The 21,352-nt window shown below is 41.7% G+C and overlaps 1 protein-coding gene across 4 annotated transcripts in view; it reads left to right on the top strand.

The window, feature by feature from the left end:
- Positions 1 to 48: 48 nt before the first annotated feature.
- MFSD2B (MFSD2 lysolipid transporter B, sphingolipid) overlaps positions 49 to 21,352 on the top strand; it is a 39,052-nt gene continuing 17,748 nt past the window's right edge. For 3 of the 4 annotated variants that reach the window (XR_014897733.1, XR_014897734.1, XM_085320359.1), the window contains exons 1-6: positions 49 to 127; positions 5,344 to 5,469; positions 9,043 to 9,167; positions 10,824 to 10,947; positions 13,364 to 13,442; positions 20,320 to 20,498. Coding sequence is in view for 2 of the 4 variants with exons in the window: in XM_085320359.1 (XP_085176485.1) it covers positions 83 to 127; positions 5,344 to 5,469; positions 9,043 to 9,167; positions 10,824 to 10,947; positions 13,364 to 13,442; positions 20,320 to 20,498 (678 nt within the window). In the remaining 2 variants the exon portion in view is untranslated. The remainder of the gene's footprint in view (positions 128 to 5,343; positions 5,470 to 9,042; positions 9,168 to 10,823; positions 10,948 to 13,363; positions 13,443 to 20,319; positions 20,499 to 21,352) is intronic. The other variant, XM_085320360.1, reaches the window with a different exon arrangement.

The following is a 21,352-nucleotide window of genomic DNA, read 5'->3' as shown; positions in this document are numbered from 1 at the left end:
GGGTGGGGGGCGGAGGCCGCCGGTCCCCTTCCCGCCCCACCCCGGGACCCGCAGGTGCCGCGGGCGGGCGGGCCGCTCTGCCATGGCGGGGGCCGAGAAGGACGCCCCGCCGCGCCCGGCCGAGCAGGTAAGGGCTTCGCAGGCTCGGCGCCGCTCCCCCTCGGGGGGCGCCTTGGGGCCGCCGCGGCCCTCCGTGAGGGGAGGGCGGGAGGCAGCTGGGGGCGGGGGGCGCTCTCCTCAGCCAGCCGCCGCCTCACCGCTCCGAGGCGGCTCCCCCTGCGGAGAGCGCGGGGCTGCGGGTCTCGCCGGCGCGCGCGCTCTGAGGGGGYTTGAGGGGAATCTGCCGCCTGCGGCCCTGGGAGAAGCGCCGCGGAGGTGCCCGCCCCGCCCTGCCCTTCCCGGGGCGCTGCCGAGCCCTGTCGCAGGCGTGCGCCGCTCTCCTCGGACCCGCGGAGGTCCCGCAGGCGCGTGGCCCGAGCGAGCCGGGAGCCGGCCCGCGGCGGCCGCGCTCCTTGAGCGGCTGCTGCGGCGCCGCTGTCGGGAGAGCAGCAACATCAGCAGCGGTAAAACCACGTCGGGGCAAAAGCTGGCGCAAAAAGCTGCTCCTCGGGAGCTTCGCTGCTGTCGTTTCTGCGATAAACCTCGGCTRGCCTTTATCGAGGAGCCCCGGGTCCGGCTCTGTCTCCTTACTACCCTTAAATTAGTTGCTGGTTCAGTTCTGGACTTGGCTGATAAAGAGCAGCTCAGGACAAGGCGCGCGCAGCTGCTCCCCGTGTCCGCGACAGCAGGGGAAGAGCTTCACGCGTTTGCAAAAACTTGCTTTCAGTGTGTTTGCTTTCATGTTTTAAGAGTTGCTTTCCAATGTTTCATTAAAAAAAATGGTATGAACACTCTATCTGCTTTCTGTTCTTCTGGGGAAGGGAAAACTTCTAAACAGTGAGACATGCTTTTAATTTACAAGAGAATTAAAAGTAATTTAAATGAACTATAACGTGTTAGATGCATGAATTTGCTATAACAATGTTTAAACTTACTCTTTTATTACATATCTCACATATTAAGCGTAATTAGTTTACGCTGGAACAAAATGAACTTTGGTGTTAATCTGTGCAGCATGTGTAAGTAAAAAAAATTTGCAAGTTTATCTGAAAACAGAAAAAAATATACCTAACTTCATCTGACTCTCCCTTCTCTCATCTCCCACCCCCATCGTCTCACATTTCTTCTAAAACTTGTAAAAATAATCTAAGGTTTTCATAACGGTATTCAGCTACAACACAGAGGTCTCAAAACAAAATTTTCATTGTAGAGACTTTGAATTTTGCTCCTCATTCAACTATTGCCTACACTTTCAGATCTCGCATGAATTCTTAGAGTGTTTTTAGCTTAACTGAGGAGCCTTCACAGGTGAGAGCGTGATTTCTGCTGCTCAAGGCGGCAATGCAGCAGGGAAATCCAGAGTCACAGAAAAAGCCTTTGTCAGTTGCTTGTGCTCTGTAGCTAATCACACCRCTCTGCACAAGGGCAGTTTTATCCTTCTCCAGCTTCTGTCGTGCATAGCAATATGGTATATTGGTCTCAGCCAAGTCTGGGGGACTTAACTGCTCTAGATCCTGCGAGGGACAGGTGCCTCATGTATCTTATCTGGTTCAACAGTAAGYAAAGCCTTACAGATACAGAGACCCACTCTCAGAAGTAAAGCCTTTTTTCCAGTGCCTCGCAGGAAGATGAGGTAGAAAATGCTGACAGTAGCAATTAGGGAATAACTTCAACATGGAAACGTAAAAGAGGCTACAGGCTGCTGCTTTTGGAAAGCAGACACCTGAAAGGATGTAGAGCAGAGTCTGAATAATTGTATTTCTCAGGAGGTATTATTGGGATACTAAATGAAATTGATAACAGGCAACAGCTTCGAAACAGAGTGGAGTTCCCCTACATAGCCCTTGTCTTTCAGGTGTGGAACTCAGGTCACTGCTGTAATATTTGATGGTTAAAACTTCAAATGAATTCAAAAAAGTATTAGGCAAAGTAAATGTAGAGTAAGTATTAAACACAGCGATCAGGATGTAATCTCCATTTGTGGAAGTTCATGAGCTGTTGATGGTCTGTGGATCTGAGGTTAGCTGGACAGGACTCCTCTATGCTGTGTCCTGTTCTTCTTCAGCACCCTTTGACAGAGACAGGCTACTGCTGTAGGTAGAAGCATGGTCTATCTAACCAAGTGTAGTGGGTGATGGGTTTTCTTTTTCTTCACTTACGGCACTTTTCTTGGTGGAGAGGTGCATCCTTATTTTATGGGAGGGACACTAGGCATTTGAACTGAACTTCTCTCTAAGTTGTATCATCAGACCTATAAGAACACTCTCTAAGGATATAAAAAGAAAAAAAAAAGGCATTTTGCCTCATTGGTAGCTTGGCCTTAATTAGGATCTAAAATTCCTCAGACTAAAGGTTAATTGCTGGATTCATGGTTTCTAAACTGTCCTCTTCTGAGCAGGTGTGCTACARGGCACAGTGCAATGCTGTGGAAGAAAGGCAGGAGTACAACGGCCTGTTCTAATCCTTCATCCGACATTGATTTTTCAATTGCTTTGCATTTATTTCCTTCTCCCGTATCTGGGTGTAATAGCTTCACAACTCATTTCTGGGAAGGATAGGTGAAGATTGTTCACGCGGGAGTTTAAACGTGCCAACCTCCCTATAAGTAATAGCTATTTTAGTGTATATAAACAGAATCTGATAGCTCATTTTATTCAGGTAATAATGTCCGTAAACAGCATTAGTCGCAGGTGAAAATTTCCATTAGCTACTGCTGTGGCCAAGATATTACCTCCCTCTCTTTCAAGGTGATCTGAGAGTGTGGTCCCATAGCMGAGCAGCTTCCCAGAGAGGTGTGGAATCTCAATGAGACTTTTTCAAAAAACCTAAGTGTATTAGGATTRTAAATTTGCTAACCATGAAACTGTATTTAAAGACAGGCAAACTGCCTACAGCCTGTAAGTTTAGATCTTGGTTTCCCATTTTCTGTACCACAGCTTTATATTTTTCAATTTTCCAATTCTTAAGAGTTTAACATTCTTTGTGTTATAAAAATATTTTGAAATGGTGTATATTATACTGAGCCATTAGTCTTTGCTGTGGTATTGTGGTCTTAACTATAAATGGCTGYTCGGGAAAATAAGTAGGAAAGCAGCACTGTGGATCTCAAAGTTTTTCTCAGTTTTGGTGGGGGGATCGAATGGGATGTGGGATTTATATGGCAATGGTTTATGTCTCTTGATTTCAGCTGGCAGTTATACCGTCGTCTTACCAATACTTGGAGCTAAGAGGAGGAGGAGTCAAAGGAAAGAAACATGGAAGTTCCGGAAGGAATTGGGAAGGGGTAGGGGAAAGTAATTGATTAAAAATAGAAGAGAGTGATCAAATCTAAAAATACCCAGAGCTTGGAGCAAAGCTCAAGAGAACTGTGTTGTGAGTCAAATGAACGAGATTACGTCCCTAGACCTGGCTAGTCTTGTGAGGACTGTAGGAAGCTCTCATTTAACAGGACCAAATGTAAAAGATAGTTATTTTGTTCAGCAAATACTCTATGGCCTGCTTGTTTTGTTTAAAGTCTCTTACCAGTTTTGCTCTGATGAAGTCTTTCTTGTGACTGTTTGCCACTATCTTTTTTTTCCCCCGGAAGGGAGAGAATTGGCAAGAAGTCCAAGTGAGGTCTGCTGTGGTGGTAACATTGCGCAGCCAGTGCCTTGACGCTGGTCACTTAGGCAAAACGATGGGAGCCCCCCTTAGAGAGGGTGTCCACCTCTTAAGGGTGGGGGGCTCTCTGTGTAGTTAGGTCAGTAATAAGAGATGTAATTAGCCTGAGACTTTTTGTTCCTTCTCAGTTGAAACAGAGCAATGAAAGAGTCCTGATACTCCTGCTTGCTTGTTCRCACCCACACAGATAAAACAGTTCAAAGGAGAACAATCAGATGTTGAAAGGTTGTGTCTGGAAGTCTAAAATTTATCAAAACTGTTATGTAGTAAAGATGATGGTAATTAGAACGTTACCTAGCTTCTGAAAATTTTAAAAGTATCAGAATGTTGTCATTGCATTGGATCTCATTACCATATCTCTATCTTATCCTGGTCTAATTTAAGAATTAAGAGCTTGTGTATTTAGTTCGGAGAGAGGGCAGACCTAGGAGTATTGCTGTTTTTTTCCATGTTTTATAGTTCCTCCTGATAGCAATCTTTAAAGAAGGATTGAATAGAAGCGTTAGAGTTCTCAGAAGTCTTAATTTCAGCTGGATATGTTGTCTCTTTGAGAGGTACACAAGATTAATGTAGGATCATTTTTTTCCTATTTTTTGTTATACTTCACGAAATGAACTCTGAGCTTTATAAGTCTTTCTAGTATTCTGGAACTTTTACTATTAGAAAGCAATGTTCCTTGTTGGAATTTCTATTAGATTTCACAAGTTCTTGTCTCTAAATTATGATTATCGAGCCCTTTTTTCAGGTTTAGTCTTACTCTTATTTGGTAATTCTATTAAAGAATGTTCTTGGATGCTTATAGCACTTTTCTACTACATATCAAAAGGCAATTGTGAAAGTGTAATTTTGCCAATTTTTCAAAGCATGCCTGTAGTGCCTTTAGTGGTTTGGAGTTCTTCCTAAGTAGGACTTAAGCTGCAAAATCACTTTGTGAAATTACCCTATTATGTCATTTTTCACTGTTTGAAAAATGAAGATACAGAAAGTCAAGTGACTTTGTCAAGACCGCATCAGCATTTTGAGGAAAAGCGAGGAAGGAATGGGGCACAAATCTTTGGAGGCTGTTTGGACTCTTGACTGTCAAAATATCTCTTCTTTCTGAATGTTGTCTATTTGCAAAGGTATGAGRGTATATGTTGATTATTATGGTCTGAAAGAGAAACATGAAGTTTTCCAATGTTTTTTCAAGTCTGAGTTAAATATCAAAAGTCGGGCCCAGAATATAGTATAATGGAATGTGCACTTCTGTGCTTCTTCTTACCTGTTTGTAGACTCAATCACAAAACTAGCCTTTCATAATAGCTTGTGACAAGTTGATAAACCTGGACTCCATTGTAGGAACACTGTGATCTAGTTTTCAGGGACTCAGGTAAGGAACAAAAATTACGAGACCAAAGCAATGGACACTCAAATGCCCATTGGTGTTGAGGGCATATGAATGCATTAGTGGAAAACTTGATTTTTAATTGAATATCTGGGTTTCTGTTAACTTTAGACTTTAACCATGAGACTTCTGTAGCTTTTTATCTGTTTACTTTTTTTTTTTTAAAAAAAATGTCTTTCTCATTACTTGTTTTGTTTCAGCTCAGACAGGAGTACAGGCTTTCAGTTTGCAGCAAGATATGCTATGCAATAGGAGGTGCCCCAAATCAAGTGGCAGGGAGTGCTGCTGCTTTCTTTCTACAGATCTACCTGCTAGATATAGCCCATGTAAGTAGTACAAGAAACCTTTACCCCAGTTCTGATGTAATCAACAATTTAACTTCTCTAGAACTAATAAGAATAATTTATCTAATAAAGTTTTTAAACTGTCTTGTTATCATTGCCTTTAGCTGTTCAGCATCCTGAAAATTGCATAAAATATGTCTAGAAAGAGGGTTTTTTTTGCCTAATTTCATTTCAGACTTGAAGCAACCATCGTTTGCTTTTAGTTTGGGCTCATCAGCAGACCTTTTTTAACTCCAAAGCTCACACACTTGCAGACACAAGAGAATGTGGTTCTTGTTTTCAAGGATCAAAGAGTCTAAGATACAAGACGTGAAAGTTTAGTAGAAGTTTCTGTTCATTCAGACTACAGCCTCGTCAAAAGTCAGTGCTGTTGGATCCAGTAGTCAACATAATTTCACGTCAATTTTATTTGATTTGGCTAGGATAATTCTTCTTTGCAAAGAAAGCTGAGTAAACCTTCCTGAAGGTTCTTCACTTCCAGTCTGTGGCTTTCTGTTACAGAAGCAGACCTGGTAAAACAAAGCAGCAAGAGTCATCYCATTCATCTGACTTTCAGCTGCTCCAGCTAGATTCCAGGGTAGCGGAGGAACAAAGAAAATGAATCCATAAGCAATTTTGACTGGTTTGGATTGTCTTCTGTATCTGTGTGATAGCTAGGTGGGATAGGCAAAGTATTATAGGAGAGAAAAAAGGCAGGGAACAAAAGGGTTTTAGGGAGATGAGGCCAAATTGCAGGGGCTGTGAGAGCAGCTGCTGCTGAAACTGCAGGAGTGGATTTCAGCACTGACTTTTCATTTGCCGGAAGGAACAAGAGGTCCTAGAGCAGATATAAATACCCAGTTGCTATTTGAGATGTAAAAAGACAGAATGAGTATATCATGACTTGGGGAGGGGGAGGAGCAGAGGAGTGGAGTTGTCCAAAAGTTTAGGTTTATATTTTTCCTATGGAAGTCTGACATCAGAGGCTGAGATTATAAAAAGAAACACCAATCTTGTGAATTGCTTGACAGATTTTCAAGCTTTGGCACCGCAGTATGGCTGGCTTTGAAARCTGTCAAGTTCTTCAATGTCTTGTTGAGACCAAAGTCACACGATCTAGAAAAGCGATCAGTTTTGGAGAGCAGCTTCAAAGGTGGCAAGGGGGTRGTGTGGAGTGTGAGAGTTGAGGATGGAAGAGGGAGTTTCTCGGAGATGCAGCAGGAGGTGGATGCAGCTCTGACCACAGCTATTTCACACTTACTTCAAGGATGGCAATGCAAGCCAGTGGAGATAATGAAGGATAAACTAGATGAAAAACACTAATACAGTTTTCCCAGTGTGCTTATAAATAGGGGAATTTCTGTTCACAGAAATAGAAAATTCTTGAAGCCTGAAGGAGTGTTTATTTCTTATGAGCATTTGTAAAGTGTCCAGCAAGCTGGGGTCACATTCTTGCTTCTCTTTGGGCACTGCCTAAACAAATGACTTTTTTTTTTTTTTTTTTTTTTTTTTTGATGTTACTGAAACACAGTAATTTTGATTGACATTTGTAGTAATACAGTTACTACTTCATAAATGGACTTAATTTTTTGTTCCTTGATGGTTTATTTTGTCTCCAAACTAATCCTGCATGACAAGATTCATTTCAAGGCCTCTCCAACAGATCTGAATTCACATGGGTTTTTCCACATATTTCTAGGAKAGAGTATGTCATTTTACAGTCATTACCTGGAATTAATTCTTGTCCTCTTTGATGGCAAAAATGATTCAACTGTTCCTTAGAGATTGTGAAGCTCATATGTGTAATCCTTCGTACGTAATCTATGSTCTTTCTAAGAAAAATATATTTGTGTTCATCTTCTGTAGTTATACTGTCTATAGTTATTCTGTTTGAATTCCATGTTTCATCTAAATTACTGGTATAAACTAGTGATATGTTTATATAATGCCAAAGTGCACAGAATCCTTCAGTCAAATTACTGGAAAACACCAAAACCTCCAATAATAGGCTCCTGTCTTTTATCCATTTCAAGATGGATGAATTTGGCATATTCTGTCTTGTATTTTATTACCACCTAGAAGCTGCTGGCACTGGGACTGACAGACACGATCTAGATTTAAGGGGCAACAACAAACTGTTCTGGGACGGAGCCCAGTGCCCTTGCCGTATGCAGCAGCGGGATGCGTGGAGAGACACTGTCATTGCCTGCTGGCGTACCATTCCCAGTGCCTCCCTGTCTATCAGTTTTCTAGGGTAGGGYACACGTCTTGGAGCTGATAGTGTCRGGAGGATTGGCTACCCCCTCACTTAATTTGAGCTAAAATTTAACAAATGTGATTACAAAAGTGAACAGTATCTGCCTTTTAAAAAGGTCATCCAAGATATTTCAGAGATTATTGCTGCTTTCTTTCTCCTCTGAGGGAGTACTGACAGAAAGTTCTGCAGATAGASGACTTGCACCACCTGGAAGCTGTGTGATGCTTCCTGGGAGATAATAAGCTCTGCAGAAAAGCGGAGAATACTAGCTCAGGCTTGGTGTTTTATCAGCTGTGTTCACCAGGCTCTCAGCTAGACTGGAGCACTGACAATGTGAAAGAGTGTGTAGACAAATGTTTTTTTGGCTTCTGTCACTGTTTAAGTTCAATAGGCTGCTTCAGCAATCTGTATTTTAAGAGAATTAATTTGAGGAACATTTATGATTATATAGATTTCAGTGACTTTTTTYAAGCCTCTAATTTGGTGGCATGGAGTTGGCACTTAGAGGAGAATCAACCTCTTTTTTTTTTTAGCCGCCATATGATTTGAGTTCCTAAACTCTCTACGGCTATATGTAGAAATAAATGTATTGCTCAGAAYAAGCTGTAATTCTGTATATGCATGTAAGTATGGACTTTACAGGTTAATTTCAGAGTTTCTTTCCACTTGGCTATTTTATTTGTATATAATGTGGGAAYATTTTTCAAGTGTGACTTGTGCTGACAACTTTGATTTGAGCAGCTGTGCGTTACACAGTTCACTTGTCACAGTTCAGTTTTGAGTGGATAGAGGTTTTCTGCGCTCTAATTTCTGCTATATCCACATGCCACCATTTGGCAGCCTTGTTGGTAATCTCAGGAGACGAAAAAGCCAGAATTCATGTAAACGGCTACCTCTGGTTTTGTCTAGTTCTAGTCAAGGTAAAGATCTGGAAATGGGGCTATGTGGGGAACAAAGTGAGGGGAAAGTTAGGGGGGGAACGGGTCTGCCTTGGTGACTAAAATAGGAACTTCAGTTACCTGGGTTCCTCTATTTGACTCCTTTTCCTTGTTCTGAATATACCTATAATCTCTTCTTCCTTGCACTTTTCTCCTCCGATCCTTTCTTGCACATTGCCTATCTCGATGTCTCATTTATTTGTTATGGGAAGCCAATAATGTAACCAATAGTAATTTCTTGGACAACAGCAGACGTGTTTTGTAAGTGACCTACTATTACTCTTTAAAACACTGAGATTCTTTCTGGAAAGTTGATTTTTGCTGTTTCATTGTTTTGTGAAACAATGGCCCTTGTTTAAACTACTGTGTCTGTACTTTCAGATTACTCCATTTCATGCCTCTYTGGTGCTGTTCATTGGCAAAGCCACAGGTGCAGTTACTGATCCTCTTGCTGGGTTTTTTATTAGCAAAAGTAGATGGACAAAAATTGGCCGTCTCATGCCCTGGTAAGAGAAATATGTGCATACATTTACATATATATATATGAAYATTTTTTGTTTGAGTGCTGTAGTCATATCTTCATTTCATTGAATTAAATTGTGTTTTTCCTTYCTTGCTTCCTAGACAAGAGTGATCATATTAATTTTACTTGCATAAAATTGAAAAGAAAAATTCCCATGCCATCTATTTCTCTTTAAACTGTTCTTCTGTGAAAACATACAAGAGAGTTTCCGGCACTGGAGAGAAAAACAAACAAACGAAGGCGAGACACTGGATTGTTTTGTTAAGCCAAACTTGAATCTCGGATTTAGAACTTTCTTGAATTTGGGGTTGAATTTTCATCTTTGTCTAGATTCCTTTTAGTTTGKTTTTTATTGTGCACTGGATGCTGCATTAAAAGGGGTTTGTGTCTTCCATTGCTGACCAGCTATGAATAAACTGTGGCCTGGAAACTGGAGAGAGAGAGAGAGAGAGTGCCAGAACCTGGCACTTTCCTTGCTATTCTACACATTCAGCTCCCAGTGCTGCTGTCCATCCCATASAGCAGTATGGGAAAGCCATTGTTTTACTAAACTATCTACCCACACTACTCTTTTGTATTCCACGTTTTTCGTTCACGATGCAAAATAATCAGCTGACCCCTGATGTCAGTAGTGCTGTTGTGAAGGGATTAATGTTTTCTCTTTTACATGTTTGGATTTTTTTTGTTGTTGTTGTTGTTGGGTCTTGGTCATCCAATTACATTGTTTAATGTATGTTTTGCAAGAATACGGGAGAGCTCTGGTGCTACTGCAGTTCAGACTGCTGGGAAATAGTTGCCCCCATCACTTGTTCTGTATCATGGAGTTGGAAAAGTGTTGTTCACTTGAAATCATTTTTAGACTAATGTAAATTGAACTCCTACTTCATAGCAAGATCTTGAATTTAAATTTTCAGTCCTTTCCTAAGCCACCTTCTTCCCTAGGAATTGATGCTTTTATGATTGGAGTGATTAGGACTTTGGCTGTTGAGTTAAATGGAACAAATTTGACCACAGGATATTATATATCAGAGTAGATGCAGACCACAGGAACTTTTGAATTGAGCTGTCCATTACTTTTTATGCTATCTTTCACGTTTTTGCATGTATCAACATATTTGCACTTGTTTAAAGTAGCAGTGAAGAGGCTAAGTTGAGAGGAAATTGAGAGGTGTTAAAACTGGAAGAGGGAATCCTTGGTAATAAGCAGGGTTGTGTAAAAATTACCAAAGCATGTTATTATGTGTTTTAGTAGGGCCCAGTTTTCAATAGCTCTTTCTAACAAAGATGCAGTCCATGACATGTGGACTAAGGACCGGCACTACAGTTATTACCGGTACGGTATATGTGCAGGGCAATTTGGTCTATTCTAACTAGAATATTACTTTATGTAAGGATAGCTCTTTTCCTTCACATCTGCTGTTTGACTGTCCTTTTTTCCATTTTGTAGAAGTACTGGTTTATATTTTTTATTAATTTGTGCATTTAATGCATGCTAAAATTTAATATTTAAAATTATGTCATGTATTTACAAAAACTGTACATAAAATAAATTGCATTGTATCAATTATCAGCAGGAAAATTGAATATACTTTGCTATAATTGCAGTGAGATTGTTGATATGTGTTCATCTTCTTTGCAGGATGCTGGCATGTGCACCGTTCACAGTAGCGTCCTATTTTTTCATGTGGTACCTGCCTCCTTTTGTGGCAGGAAGAGTTGCATGGTTCCTGACTTTCTATTGCCTTTTCCAAGCACTGACTACAGTAAGTAGATTACAGTTCATGATACTCTCAGCAGTAACATGTTCTTGTTTTCTGTCTGTATTATTGTATTCTGATTTAGTAAATTGAGATTTGTCAGTGCTCACTTTRTGTTTTAACTTTCAGTGAATTTTAAAGTAAAGGCAGATATCCCTTTATCAAACTCTCTGTTAGTTGATGGTTTCTGCCCACAGGTTCTGCGTGATGACCTGCTAATTCAGCCAGATTACTGCCAGGCACTTTGGTTGGCAGTTGAGGCTAAGGCTGGTGAAGGCTAGAGGCTAGAAGTGTCTGAAAAACATTCACAAGAGAGGGTGGTGTGYTTCACCTAAAGGCCAGTAGCATTTGGGGATAGATAGTGTCGTAAACCATTTCAGCCTTTCGCAGAATTGATGCTGTGCCCTAGGTAATCAGCTCAGTCTTGAACAGGAAAATGAATGTCTCTGCTGATCTAAGTCTCACTTAGACATCTGACTTCTCATAACTTCTATTTTCAGTGGTGGTTTAGAAGGCCAAATAGCCTTCTTGTTCTTGTGTTTTGACTCAAGGTGGAAGGCAGCGAAAAGTAAGAGTTCCAGTTCTGAAACAGCACTGATGGAGGGGTTGGGTTGCCCCATTTTGCCTTGTAGCCAAAATCAAGATGAAACAAGATATCTTCAGTGCAAAGCAGTATCACACAGAAGTTAGAACTGAAGGAGAGGCATCTGCATTGCAACATTGTAGGGTATATCCTGGCTGACTGAATTTCACTGGACTGCATGTTGAAAATGAGTTTCCTAACCATTTAAAATGTTTTTATATCTTGCTTGACTTTAGCTTTTCTCCTGTTTGCAGGTGTTTTGGACCTGAKAATTTTGTATTTCTGTTTCTAGCTGGAAGGTTTCCCTAGGTCCTTTGTTTCCCCTAGAGAATGGTGGTACAGARCACATTCATAATGGCTTAAAACTATTTTCTCCTCTCTCTCTGTTAAAGGCAAAATGCAGGATTTCCATAACAGAGCTTTGAAAAAACATACATTCCTCATGTTTAACAGAGGTGAATAGAAATGAGTTTTGTATGCACACAGTAGGACATGGATTGTCAGACTTAGTTTGCTTGGGTGCTGAACTCTCTGGTGGTGGAAACAATGTCTACATGTTTCACCTGTTCAAGTTGGCTCATGTACCACTTCATCTGTGAACAGTTTGGTCTGATTCTCTGACTGATTTCCCAAATGATTGTATAAGCTGATCCTCCTTGTTGAAGAACAGGATTTAGAGTGGAAAGATTGAGTTATTTCTTATGACAATACAGGCAATATTATATTAATTATATTAATTAACTTGATTTATTTGTACATCTTTTTTTCATCTTTTATAAAATAGGCCTCTCACTTATCTTCCTTACAAAGAGGATGATATTCTGTATGTATTTATATGGTGATGAAAWTTTTTTTTAAGTATTTCTGAGAGGATGTAGAGTAAGCTAGTTTATTAAAGGGGGTGCCRCTGAAATAGGTGGAGGTACAGGATGAGAAGAGACAAGAGCAAATGCTGATTCTGGAAGTTTGGCCTGTATGTTGCTCCAAGATTTTAGCAATTACTTTTATTTTAGTTCWGCACTATGAGGAAAGGTTCTCATTCATGTCATTATCATCCAAAAGGTGAGGCTTCTGACMTTCAAGAGTTATTTTTCAGTGGAGTACTACTGGTGATAAGATCTCTCTTGCTGTAAAAGTGAGGCTCATCTACCAGCATTGCAGTAGATGTTACTAGTGCGTACTTTCMACCAAGATTTTACAAGAAGGTAAAAACTACATGCTAGATATAGTGCTGTAAAAAACAAACAAGTGGCACACCCCTCTCCGCTATTTTTTTTTTCAGTGGCTAGACCTAGCAATACGTATTCCTTCCTATTCTTAACTCRCATTAAGGAGTGTGTGGCAAAATGGTGCTAAGACAAAGCAGTTTGTAGTTTTCATAATTATCTCTTTGAATTACATAGTAAGRCATACACTGAGAGTGTCTGGGGGGTTTATGCAGTCTTCTGGTTGGAATAAAGTGGTAAATTTTGTTGTCTAGGGCTTTGCTTCCTCTTAGCTCAAGCTAGGAACATGACAGTCTCCTAGTGCAAAGAATGCTAGATGGTTTATAGTATAGCTACAAGGMCTTTTTCCCAAGGAAGCTGGAGGAGCATAGCATTAAGATAAATCCTGTTGCTACGTTATGTTATTTGTATTATGAAGGAGACTTTTTTTTCCTCTTACTCTACATGCTTTACAAATCAGAATGGAAAGGCAGGCTTTATGCTTGAAGATACAATGTTCTAAATGAGTGAATTCCAATATTGCATTGCATCTTTCTTTTTTTTTCCTGAGTATCAAAGGAACATAACATCTACCCTGAGATGTTTTCCTAAGTGATGTTCTTTCTTTGTGTAGTTATTCCAAGTACCGTATTCTGCTCTCACCATGTTTCTCAGCACAGACCAGAAGGAGAGAGATTCTGCCACAGCATACCGTGAGTGTGGTCTGGGCTTTGTTATGTGGATTGGGGCTGAATTTTGTTTAAAATCATTCTCTCTATATAAGAAGTTTCTAACATTTTGTGACCCTAAAACTGGACTTATACATGAAAATTTTTAATATCTGATGAAAAGTATTTTGTCTCGTAAATATTTTCATTTTACTAGTTAAGTAACTGACATTAATGTTTTGTCATCCCAAATTATTTGATTAGCTATTAACTCTTTTGAATTCATTGCTAGCCACAAGAAATAACAAAAATAAAACACTTGCCTAAAGGCAGGACTAGGAATAAYTATTTCATTGACAGGTGATTTGTAGAGGGGGAGAAAAACATAGTGCTGATCTCCTTTTACATTGTACATTTTAAGTATTTTCTTTCTATTTAGCTTGAATCTCATTGGGGTATATGTGTTCACATCATAAATTCAGATCCCTAACCTGTTTTCTCTGAAAAATGTGATAGATCTCATAGAATCAATGTGGTTAATCTCATCAAAAGGGGAGAGTAATTTTGTGTGCATGTTCACACCAATTAAAATTATTTCATCTGTTTCTATTGAATTCTAACACATGCTAGGTGTTTCAAGGAAAGATCTTGATGTAAAATGACCACCACTCTGACTGTAAAAGCTAAAAGAATGAGGGCTTCCAGAGCATATTTCTGGCTCTTCATCAAGCAGAACTAGACAAGTTTTACTTCAAAGCAATCAATCAGACAATAAGAAGTGCAATGAAAATCTTTTCAAGCTTTCCTGTATAGATCATAAATAGCATATACTAAGAGTTTCTTCCCTTCATAGAAGGGAAAAGAAAAAAGACTTCTTAAATGCTACRTAAAAGACTTTTGTATGTCTTAACTTGTTCTTTGGTGTTGCTGTAGATTAACTTGTGATTTTTTTTCTTATTTTTTTGCTTTCCTGGCAAAAGCTCTTTTTTCTTCCATTCGACCCACTAACCCTCCACATGTTTGCTTGAGTAAGTTGAAAACAAAAGCAGAGAGGCACAGTGTTATGGCCAAGAATTCTAAAAAAATCACGTGAGAAATTCTAGGTATAATATCCCCTATCCCATTCCCTTCCCAGACACATGGAATATATATAATTTGCATTATCATCAACTATCTCAAGAGAARGCCTGGGCTAACAGTTGGAGGAAAGGGCTAAACAGCAAGAAATTCCAGTTGTGTTACAATCTTTGGCACTGACAATGTATTCTGAGTCATTTGGCCTAAATTCTAACTAAATCCATGTACCTAGTGGCTTCTATTGTTTCATTTTATGYCTGCAGAGGCTGTGATCCAAATAAATATGCTTTCCTATCTGCTAGTCTCATGTAATGCCTCACAGGCATGTGGAATATGTGGTTTTAAATGCTGTTGAGCTCTGTAGCTGAGAGGTGCTATGCATTTATAGTATCCTTTTATTGCTCAGGAAAGGGTTTAACTTTTGAATGTAGTTATTCTGCTAAGCCAAATTATGATTGCAGAGTAATTTTGACCTTTTAAATTTTGGTGGTTTTGTCAGTTTTGCAATTATATTTGTTTGGAGCCAAGTTTTCCTGTGATGATTATGATAATGTGACAATTTTTGTGTGGATTTGTTTGTTTGTTGTTTTAACAAGGCTTTTCTTAAACTCTCATCTCTTGCCTCTCTTTGGGTTTCATAGAGAAGTCTTTTTGTTGATAGACTTTCCTGAACACGGTCAGTTGTTCAGGCATTTTGTCAACTGTTTAAAAAAAACATCTGTGTAGTATGAAGTGGTATTTTTAAAAAGGTTGGGATTAGAGGTTGCACTACCCTCTACTGGAGACAAGTAGAGCTGTTACAAATTTTTGCCTTGCTCCTTACTCTAAATGCACAGTAGAGATACTGCATTCCAAAGTTGTTTTAGTTGTACTTATTTTCTAGGCAATATAGAACCTGCTTCAAGGTAGGAACAGCTTTCTGAAGGATCTATTTTCTCAGTTCAGGTGGTAAGTAACACATTATAAATACTGAATGCACAGGAACCTTGAAATCTGCCTGTTTCTTAGTGCATGCTACTTTTTAGAAAATAAAATTCAATAGTGACTGTGCTTCCATTGCTTGTAATGATGTTTCTGAGCTTTTTTCTGTGCAAGCACTCGGTAAAATGCAGATGTGGTGTCCTAGATAAAGTTATAAATGTGTAGGTGGTGTTCTGAGTGAATGGTGCAGCTCAGCTGCATTGCCTTTGCACTGGGTAGTCTGCATTTTGGGTGCTCTGCAATGCCCAGGTGAGACTGGATTGTGGCCAAACACTTTAGATCAGGATTTTGAGGCTAGAATTTCTGCCATGAGCCAGCATTTTTATGTGGATAGACTGAACTTTAACACTGCTAGTCAGATTAGGTATGAGGTTTGGAGAAGAGGCATGTTTTGGTTTTGTTTTTTTTTTTCCTTGGTTTAGATTTATGTGACATGAAGTCTCAAATCTTCTATTCAGAAGCATTCTCTGTTTGGGAACATATTAGCAATTATTAAAATGATCCAAGACTCTTAGGAAGCCTGTTTTTCCTTTTCATCATTCCATGGCTGCTTCTGRCCCTTGTTACTACAATGTCTAAACACCTCACAATTTCTGTGTATTGCCCTCTTGTGAGGTGGAGAAGTACTATCCCTTTACACGCATGCAGAACAGATCCAAGGTCGCCTGGGRGGACTGTGACAGAGCAGGGAACTTGAATGAACCTGAGCCTAGGGGCTTTTGAAATCTTTCTCACTTCTCAGGAGTTTATGATAACCACCAGGGCACAACCTGCCCTGGAAACACCAGTGAGTTGACAAATGTCATGGGGCCAGTGACAGAGAATAAGCAAAAAGAGGCCTGATGTTCAGCTCAATGAGAAGAGTATTCCCTAAGAAGGAGGATGTCTGGGACCCTGTTCCTAATCTGTTCATGCATTTGCCAACATGCTGGCCAGCCTAGTAAAGAAGGCTTTAAACTAGGTAGGAAGGGGGAAGGGGRGAGWTATAGAGAGAGCGTAGTCAGTAAAATACGACTCGGTTTGGGGGGCCTCCAACAGATGCATGCAACTGGGGATGTGCATGTGGGACATGGGTATGGTGGACCTCCTTGCACCCTTCCTGTGAAACCTGCATGCATGACYACCTCTCTGAAATGCTTGTACACCAATGCATGCAGCATGGGGAATAAACAGGAGGAGCTGGAGATCTGTGTGCGATCACAGGGCCATGATCTCATTRCATTCACAGAGACATGGTGGGATAGCTCCCATGACTGGAATGCTGTCATGGATGGCTATGTGCTTTTTAGGAGAGACAGGCCAGGTAGGCGAGGTGGTGGAGTTGCTCTTTATGTGAGAGAGCAACTGGAATGCATCGAGCTCTGCCTAGGGGTGGAGGAGGAGCCAGTCGAGAGCTTATGGATAAAGATCAAAGGACAGGCTAACATAAGGCACAGTAGTGTGGGTGTSTRCTACAGGTCACCAGACCAGGAAGAGGAAGTTGATGAGGCCTTCTACAGACAGCTAGAAGTAACTTCCTGATCACAGGCCCTGGTTCTCATGGGGGACTTCAACCACCCTGATATCTGCTGGAAGGACTACACAGCAAGGCACAAACAGTCCAGGAGGCTCTTGCAGTGCGTCGATGATAACTTCTTGACACAAGTGGTGGAGGAGCCACTGAGGAGGAGTGTCCTACTGGACCTTGTCCTAACCAACAAAGAAGGACTGATTGGAGATGTGAAGGTYGGGGGCAGCCTTGGCTGCAGTGACCACAAGATGGTGGAGTTCAGGATCCTGCAGGAAAGAAGTAAGGCAACAAGCAGGATTGCAGCCCTGGACCCCAGGAGAGTGGACTTKGGCTTCTTCAGAGACCTACTTGGAGGAATCTCATGGGTTAAGGCCCTAGAGGGAAGGGAGGTCCAGGAGAGCTGGCTAGTAGTCAAGCRTCACTTCCTCTAAGCTCAAGAGYAGTGCATCCCAAAGAGAAAAAAGTCCAGTAAAGGGGACAGGAGACCTGCATGGGTGAGCAAGGAGCTCCTGGCAAAACTCCAACAGAAGAAAGTGCATAGAATGTGGAAGAGGGAATAGGCTACTTGAGAGGATTGAAAGAATGCTGTCAGAGTATGTAGAGATGCGGCGAGGAAGGCTTAATTCCAGTGGGAATTAAGTCTGGCAAGGGATGTCAAGGGCAACAGGAAGGGCTTCTTCAAACACATCAGCAGCAAGAGGAGGGCTAGGGAAAATGTGGGCCCRCTACTGAATGGGGTGGGGACCCTGGTGACAAAGGCTACAGAGAAGGCAGAATTACTGAATGCCGCCTTTGCTTCAGTCTTCACTGCTAAGGGMAGSCCYCAGGAATCCCAGAGCCTGGAGATGAGAGAGAAAGTCTGGAGAAAGGAAGACTTTCCCTTGGTGGAGGAGGATAGGATTAGAGATCATTTAAACAAATTTAACACCCACAAATCCATGGGCCCAGATGGGATGCACCCRGGAGTGCTGAGGGAGCTGGTGGATGTCGTTGCCAGGCCACTCTCCGTCATCTTTGAAAGGTCTTGGAGAACTGGAGAGGTTCCTGAGGACTGSAAGAAAGCCAGTGTCACTCCAGTCTTCAAGAAGGGCAAGAAGGAGGACCCAGGCAACTACAGGCCGGTCAGCCTCACCTCCATCCCTGGAAAGGGGATGGAACAGCTCATTCTGGATGTCATCTCCAGACATATGGAGGAAAAGAAGGTGATCAGGAGTAGCCAGCATGGATTCACCAAGGGGAAACCCTGCTTAACCAATCTGATAGCCTTCTGTGATGGAAGGACTGGCTGGGTAGGTGAGGGGAGAGCAGTGGACGTTGTGTACCTTGACTTCAGCAAGGCTTTTGACCCTGTCTCCCATAACATCCTCCTAGATAAGCTCAGGAAATGTGGGTTAGATGAGTGGACAGTGAGGTGAATGGAGAAAGGCAGAGCTCAGAGGGTTGTCATCAGTGGCATGGAGTCCAGTTGGAGGCCTGTGGCTAGTGGTGTCCCCCAGGGCTCAGTGCTGGGTCCCATCCTGTTCAACTTCTTCATCAGTGACCTGGATGAGGGGACAGAGTACCTCCTCAGCAAGTTTGCTGATGACACCAAGCTGRGAGGAGKGGCTGACASACCTGAGGGCTGTGCTGCCATTCAGAGAGACCTGGCCAGGCTGGAGAGTTGGGCAGAGAGGAACCTCCTGAGGTTCAACAAGGGCAAGTGCAGGGTCCTGCACYCAGGGAAAAATAACCCTAGGCACCAGTACAAGCTGGGGGCGGACCTTCTGGAGAGCAGCTCTGCAGAGAAGGACCTGGGAGTGCTGGYRRATGACAAGTTGACCATGAGCCAGCCAGCAGCGTGCTCTTGTGGCCAAGAAGGCTGATGGTATCCTGGGGTGCATTAGGAGGAGTGTTGCCAGCAGGTCGAGGGAGATGATCCTGCCCCTCTMCTCAGCCCTGCTGAGGCCTCATCGGGAGTACTGCATCCAGTTCTGGGCTCCCCAGSACAAGRGAGACATGGAGCTACTGGAGAAGCATAGCATAGGGCTACGAAGATGATCAGAGGGCTGGAGCATCTCCKYTRKGAGGAACAGCTGTGGGAGCTGGGCCTGTTATCCTCGAGAAGAGAAGACTGAGGGGGGATCTTGTCAATGYGTACAAATATCTGAAGGGAGGGTATCAAGGGGAAGTGGCTAAACTCTTTTCAGTTCTCTCATGCAAAAGGACAAGAGGCGACAGGCAAAAACTGAACCACAGGAAGTTCCACCTGAATATGAGAAGGAAATTCTTTACTGTGAGAGTGACAGAGCACTGGACCAGGTTGCCCAGAGAGGTTGTGGAGTCTCCTTCTCTGGAGATATTCAAGGCCTGCCTGGATGCAACCCTGTCTACCATGCTCTAGGTGACCCTGCTTGAGCAGGGAGATTGGACTAGATGATCTCCAGAGGTCTCYTCCAACCTTATCCACTCTGTGATTTAATCCTATGAACCTTTATTCAAAATTCATCAGTAGTACTTAGAACTAGGACAKGAATTGGTTTATCTGCTTGTGATGGGAATGCTGCATATGGGCATATTGGTTGGTAACAAGAGCAGTAGGCTTGAGATCTGTTAGGATGAGAAGGATCTAGAACCCAAATTACCACCAGACTGCAACTAGTCACCTTGCTGACCAATCTCAAATACATGGAGCATGAGCTGGATACTCATGTTTAGATGTTCCTATTCCTTCCTTGTTTGGTGGTACTGATGAGTTAGTGATCAGGATCATTCTCCAAGGTTGAGGTGCATAGTTCTGTGTGACTATGGCTTCAGGCAGTTAAGAGCAGCATCTGCTGTTTCCAAGAGCTTTACAGCTGTGTTGTTTCCAGCATAAGCCTCAGGTAAGTATCATCTCATTTTACAGTTGGAGAAACAAGAGGTCTGAGCAGATAAGCAGCTTGCAAACTGTTTCATGGAGCTACTGTCAAATCCAAGATAAGAAGTCTGATGTGATGGCTCCTATTCCTGCTTCGGAAAAATGTTCATTTAAAGTGTAGTTCAGCTGTGGTCCTCTAGGTGAAAGGTTTCTATGCTATCGCCTTGTAGCTTTTAATCCCTGCTGCATATACTGTGCAGCCTCTATTAAAGAGGSTCTTCTGTGGAGTCTTCTAAAAGCTAAACAAAAAATATGTGACAAACTCTTTCTTTGATATTATTCTGTTATTGAACTTTCAGTTCTTCTATTCTCCATATTGCTGCTGCTTCTTGTTCTCTACAAAACAAAATTGCATTGCTTTTAAGAGACTGTTCTTTAGTGAGATAAATAAGCGGACTTGTAAACAGTGGAGCAATCAACTTCCCCTCCTCAATGCACATTTTTGCTTCCTTCTGTAGGAATGACCATGGAGGTGCTTGGGACCTTGATTGGAGCCGCACTGCAGGGGCAAATTGTGGCCAGTGCTCATGTCTTTAATCACTGCAGCGTGAATATCTCTGTAAACACAACCAGCCATCTCATCTCTCGACATGACACTCCCAGCTTTCCTGATCCCTTAGACCCCTTGTCTTACCAAGTAAGTTTCCCTGGGAGCAGACTCACATCACTTGGGAAAAAGGGGATTTGGAGGGAGCTGAACTGGGAAACTGCCATAAGCTGGGCTGCTTCTTTCGGTGGTTGTGCCATTYGATAGCTGACTAAAGCATTTGTGAAACTGCTTGTTAGGTAACTTGTAGTCTATATTTTAACAAGACACAGAACAACATTTCTTCTTCCTTTTTAGCTTCTAGCAGGCATTAGCTCAATCAGGAAAACTAGCATGCTATTACAGCTGTGCGAATTGTGGAGAGGAGCAGCTGGAAGAGTTGTGGAGCAGGCTGAAGTTTGTTGCACAGCAGATTCCCTCTCTGAATCTGCTTTATGATGTTATCATTACTTTCCACTTTCAAATCTCCGAAATGGCATTCAAGGGAAATAATGTATGATTTCGATTTATTTTCTTTGTATCTAAGCACACGTGTTTTCCTGTCCTTTTTGAAGTAAGAGAGACGTGGAAGAAGGAGCATCACAATGAGCTGAATATCAAGTAGTTTTTCTTTGAAAAAATAACAAAGATGTGTATCTTAAGTTAGCCAGCGTTTGTAGGTAGAAGTAATATCTTTCATTAAACTAGCTAGCAAGACTAGGAAAAAATGGACAAACTTTTTATATACACAGATTTTTTTCAGATCTGTTTCTGTTTCAGACCTAAAGAACTAGCAGTGTGCCTGAAAGGTTGCTTGCTTTTTTATAACTATATGGAYTGGTTTAATTAAAGATATTACCTTATCCTACAGATCTAGTTCTGGTTATATCCTTAGAACATCATTCCTACAACTTTAACACTACCCTAATATGCAAATTTGCGAACTTATTAAATCAATGGTTAAA

This window comes from Rhea americana, unplaced genomic scaffold, assembly GCF_003343005.1.
Source record: "Rhea americana isolate MKP2758 unplaced genomic scaffold, rheAme1 scaffold_63, whole genome shotgun sequence".
NCBI lineage: Eukaryota > Metazoa > Chordata > Aves > Rheiformes > Rheidae > Rhea > Rhea americana.
The sequence above is the reverse complement of the archived record's forward strand: the minus strand, read 5'-3'. Positions and strand labels throughout refer to the sequence as shown.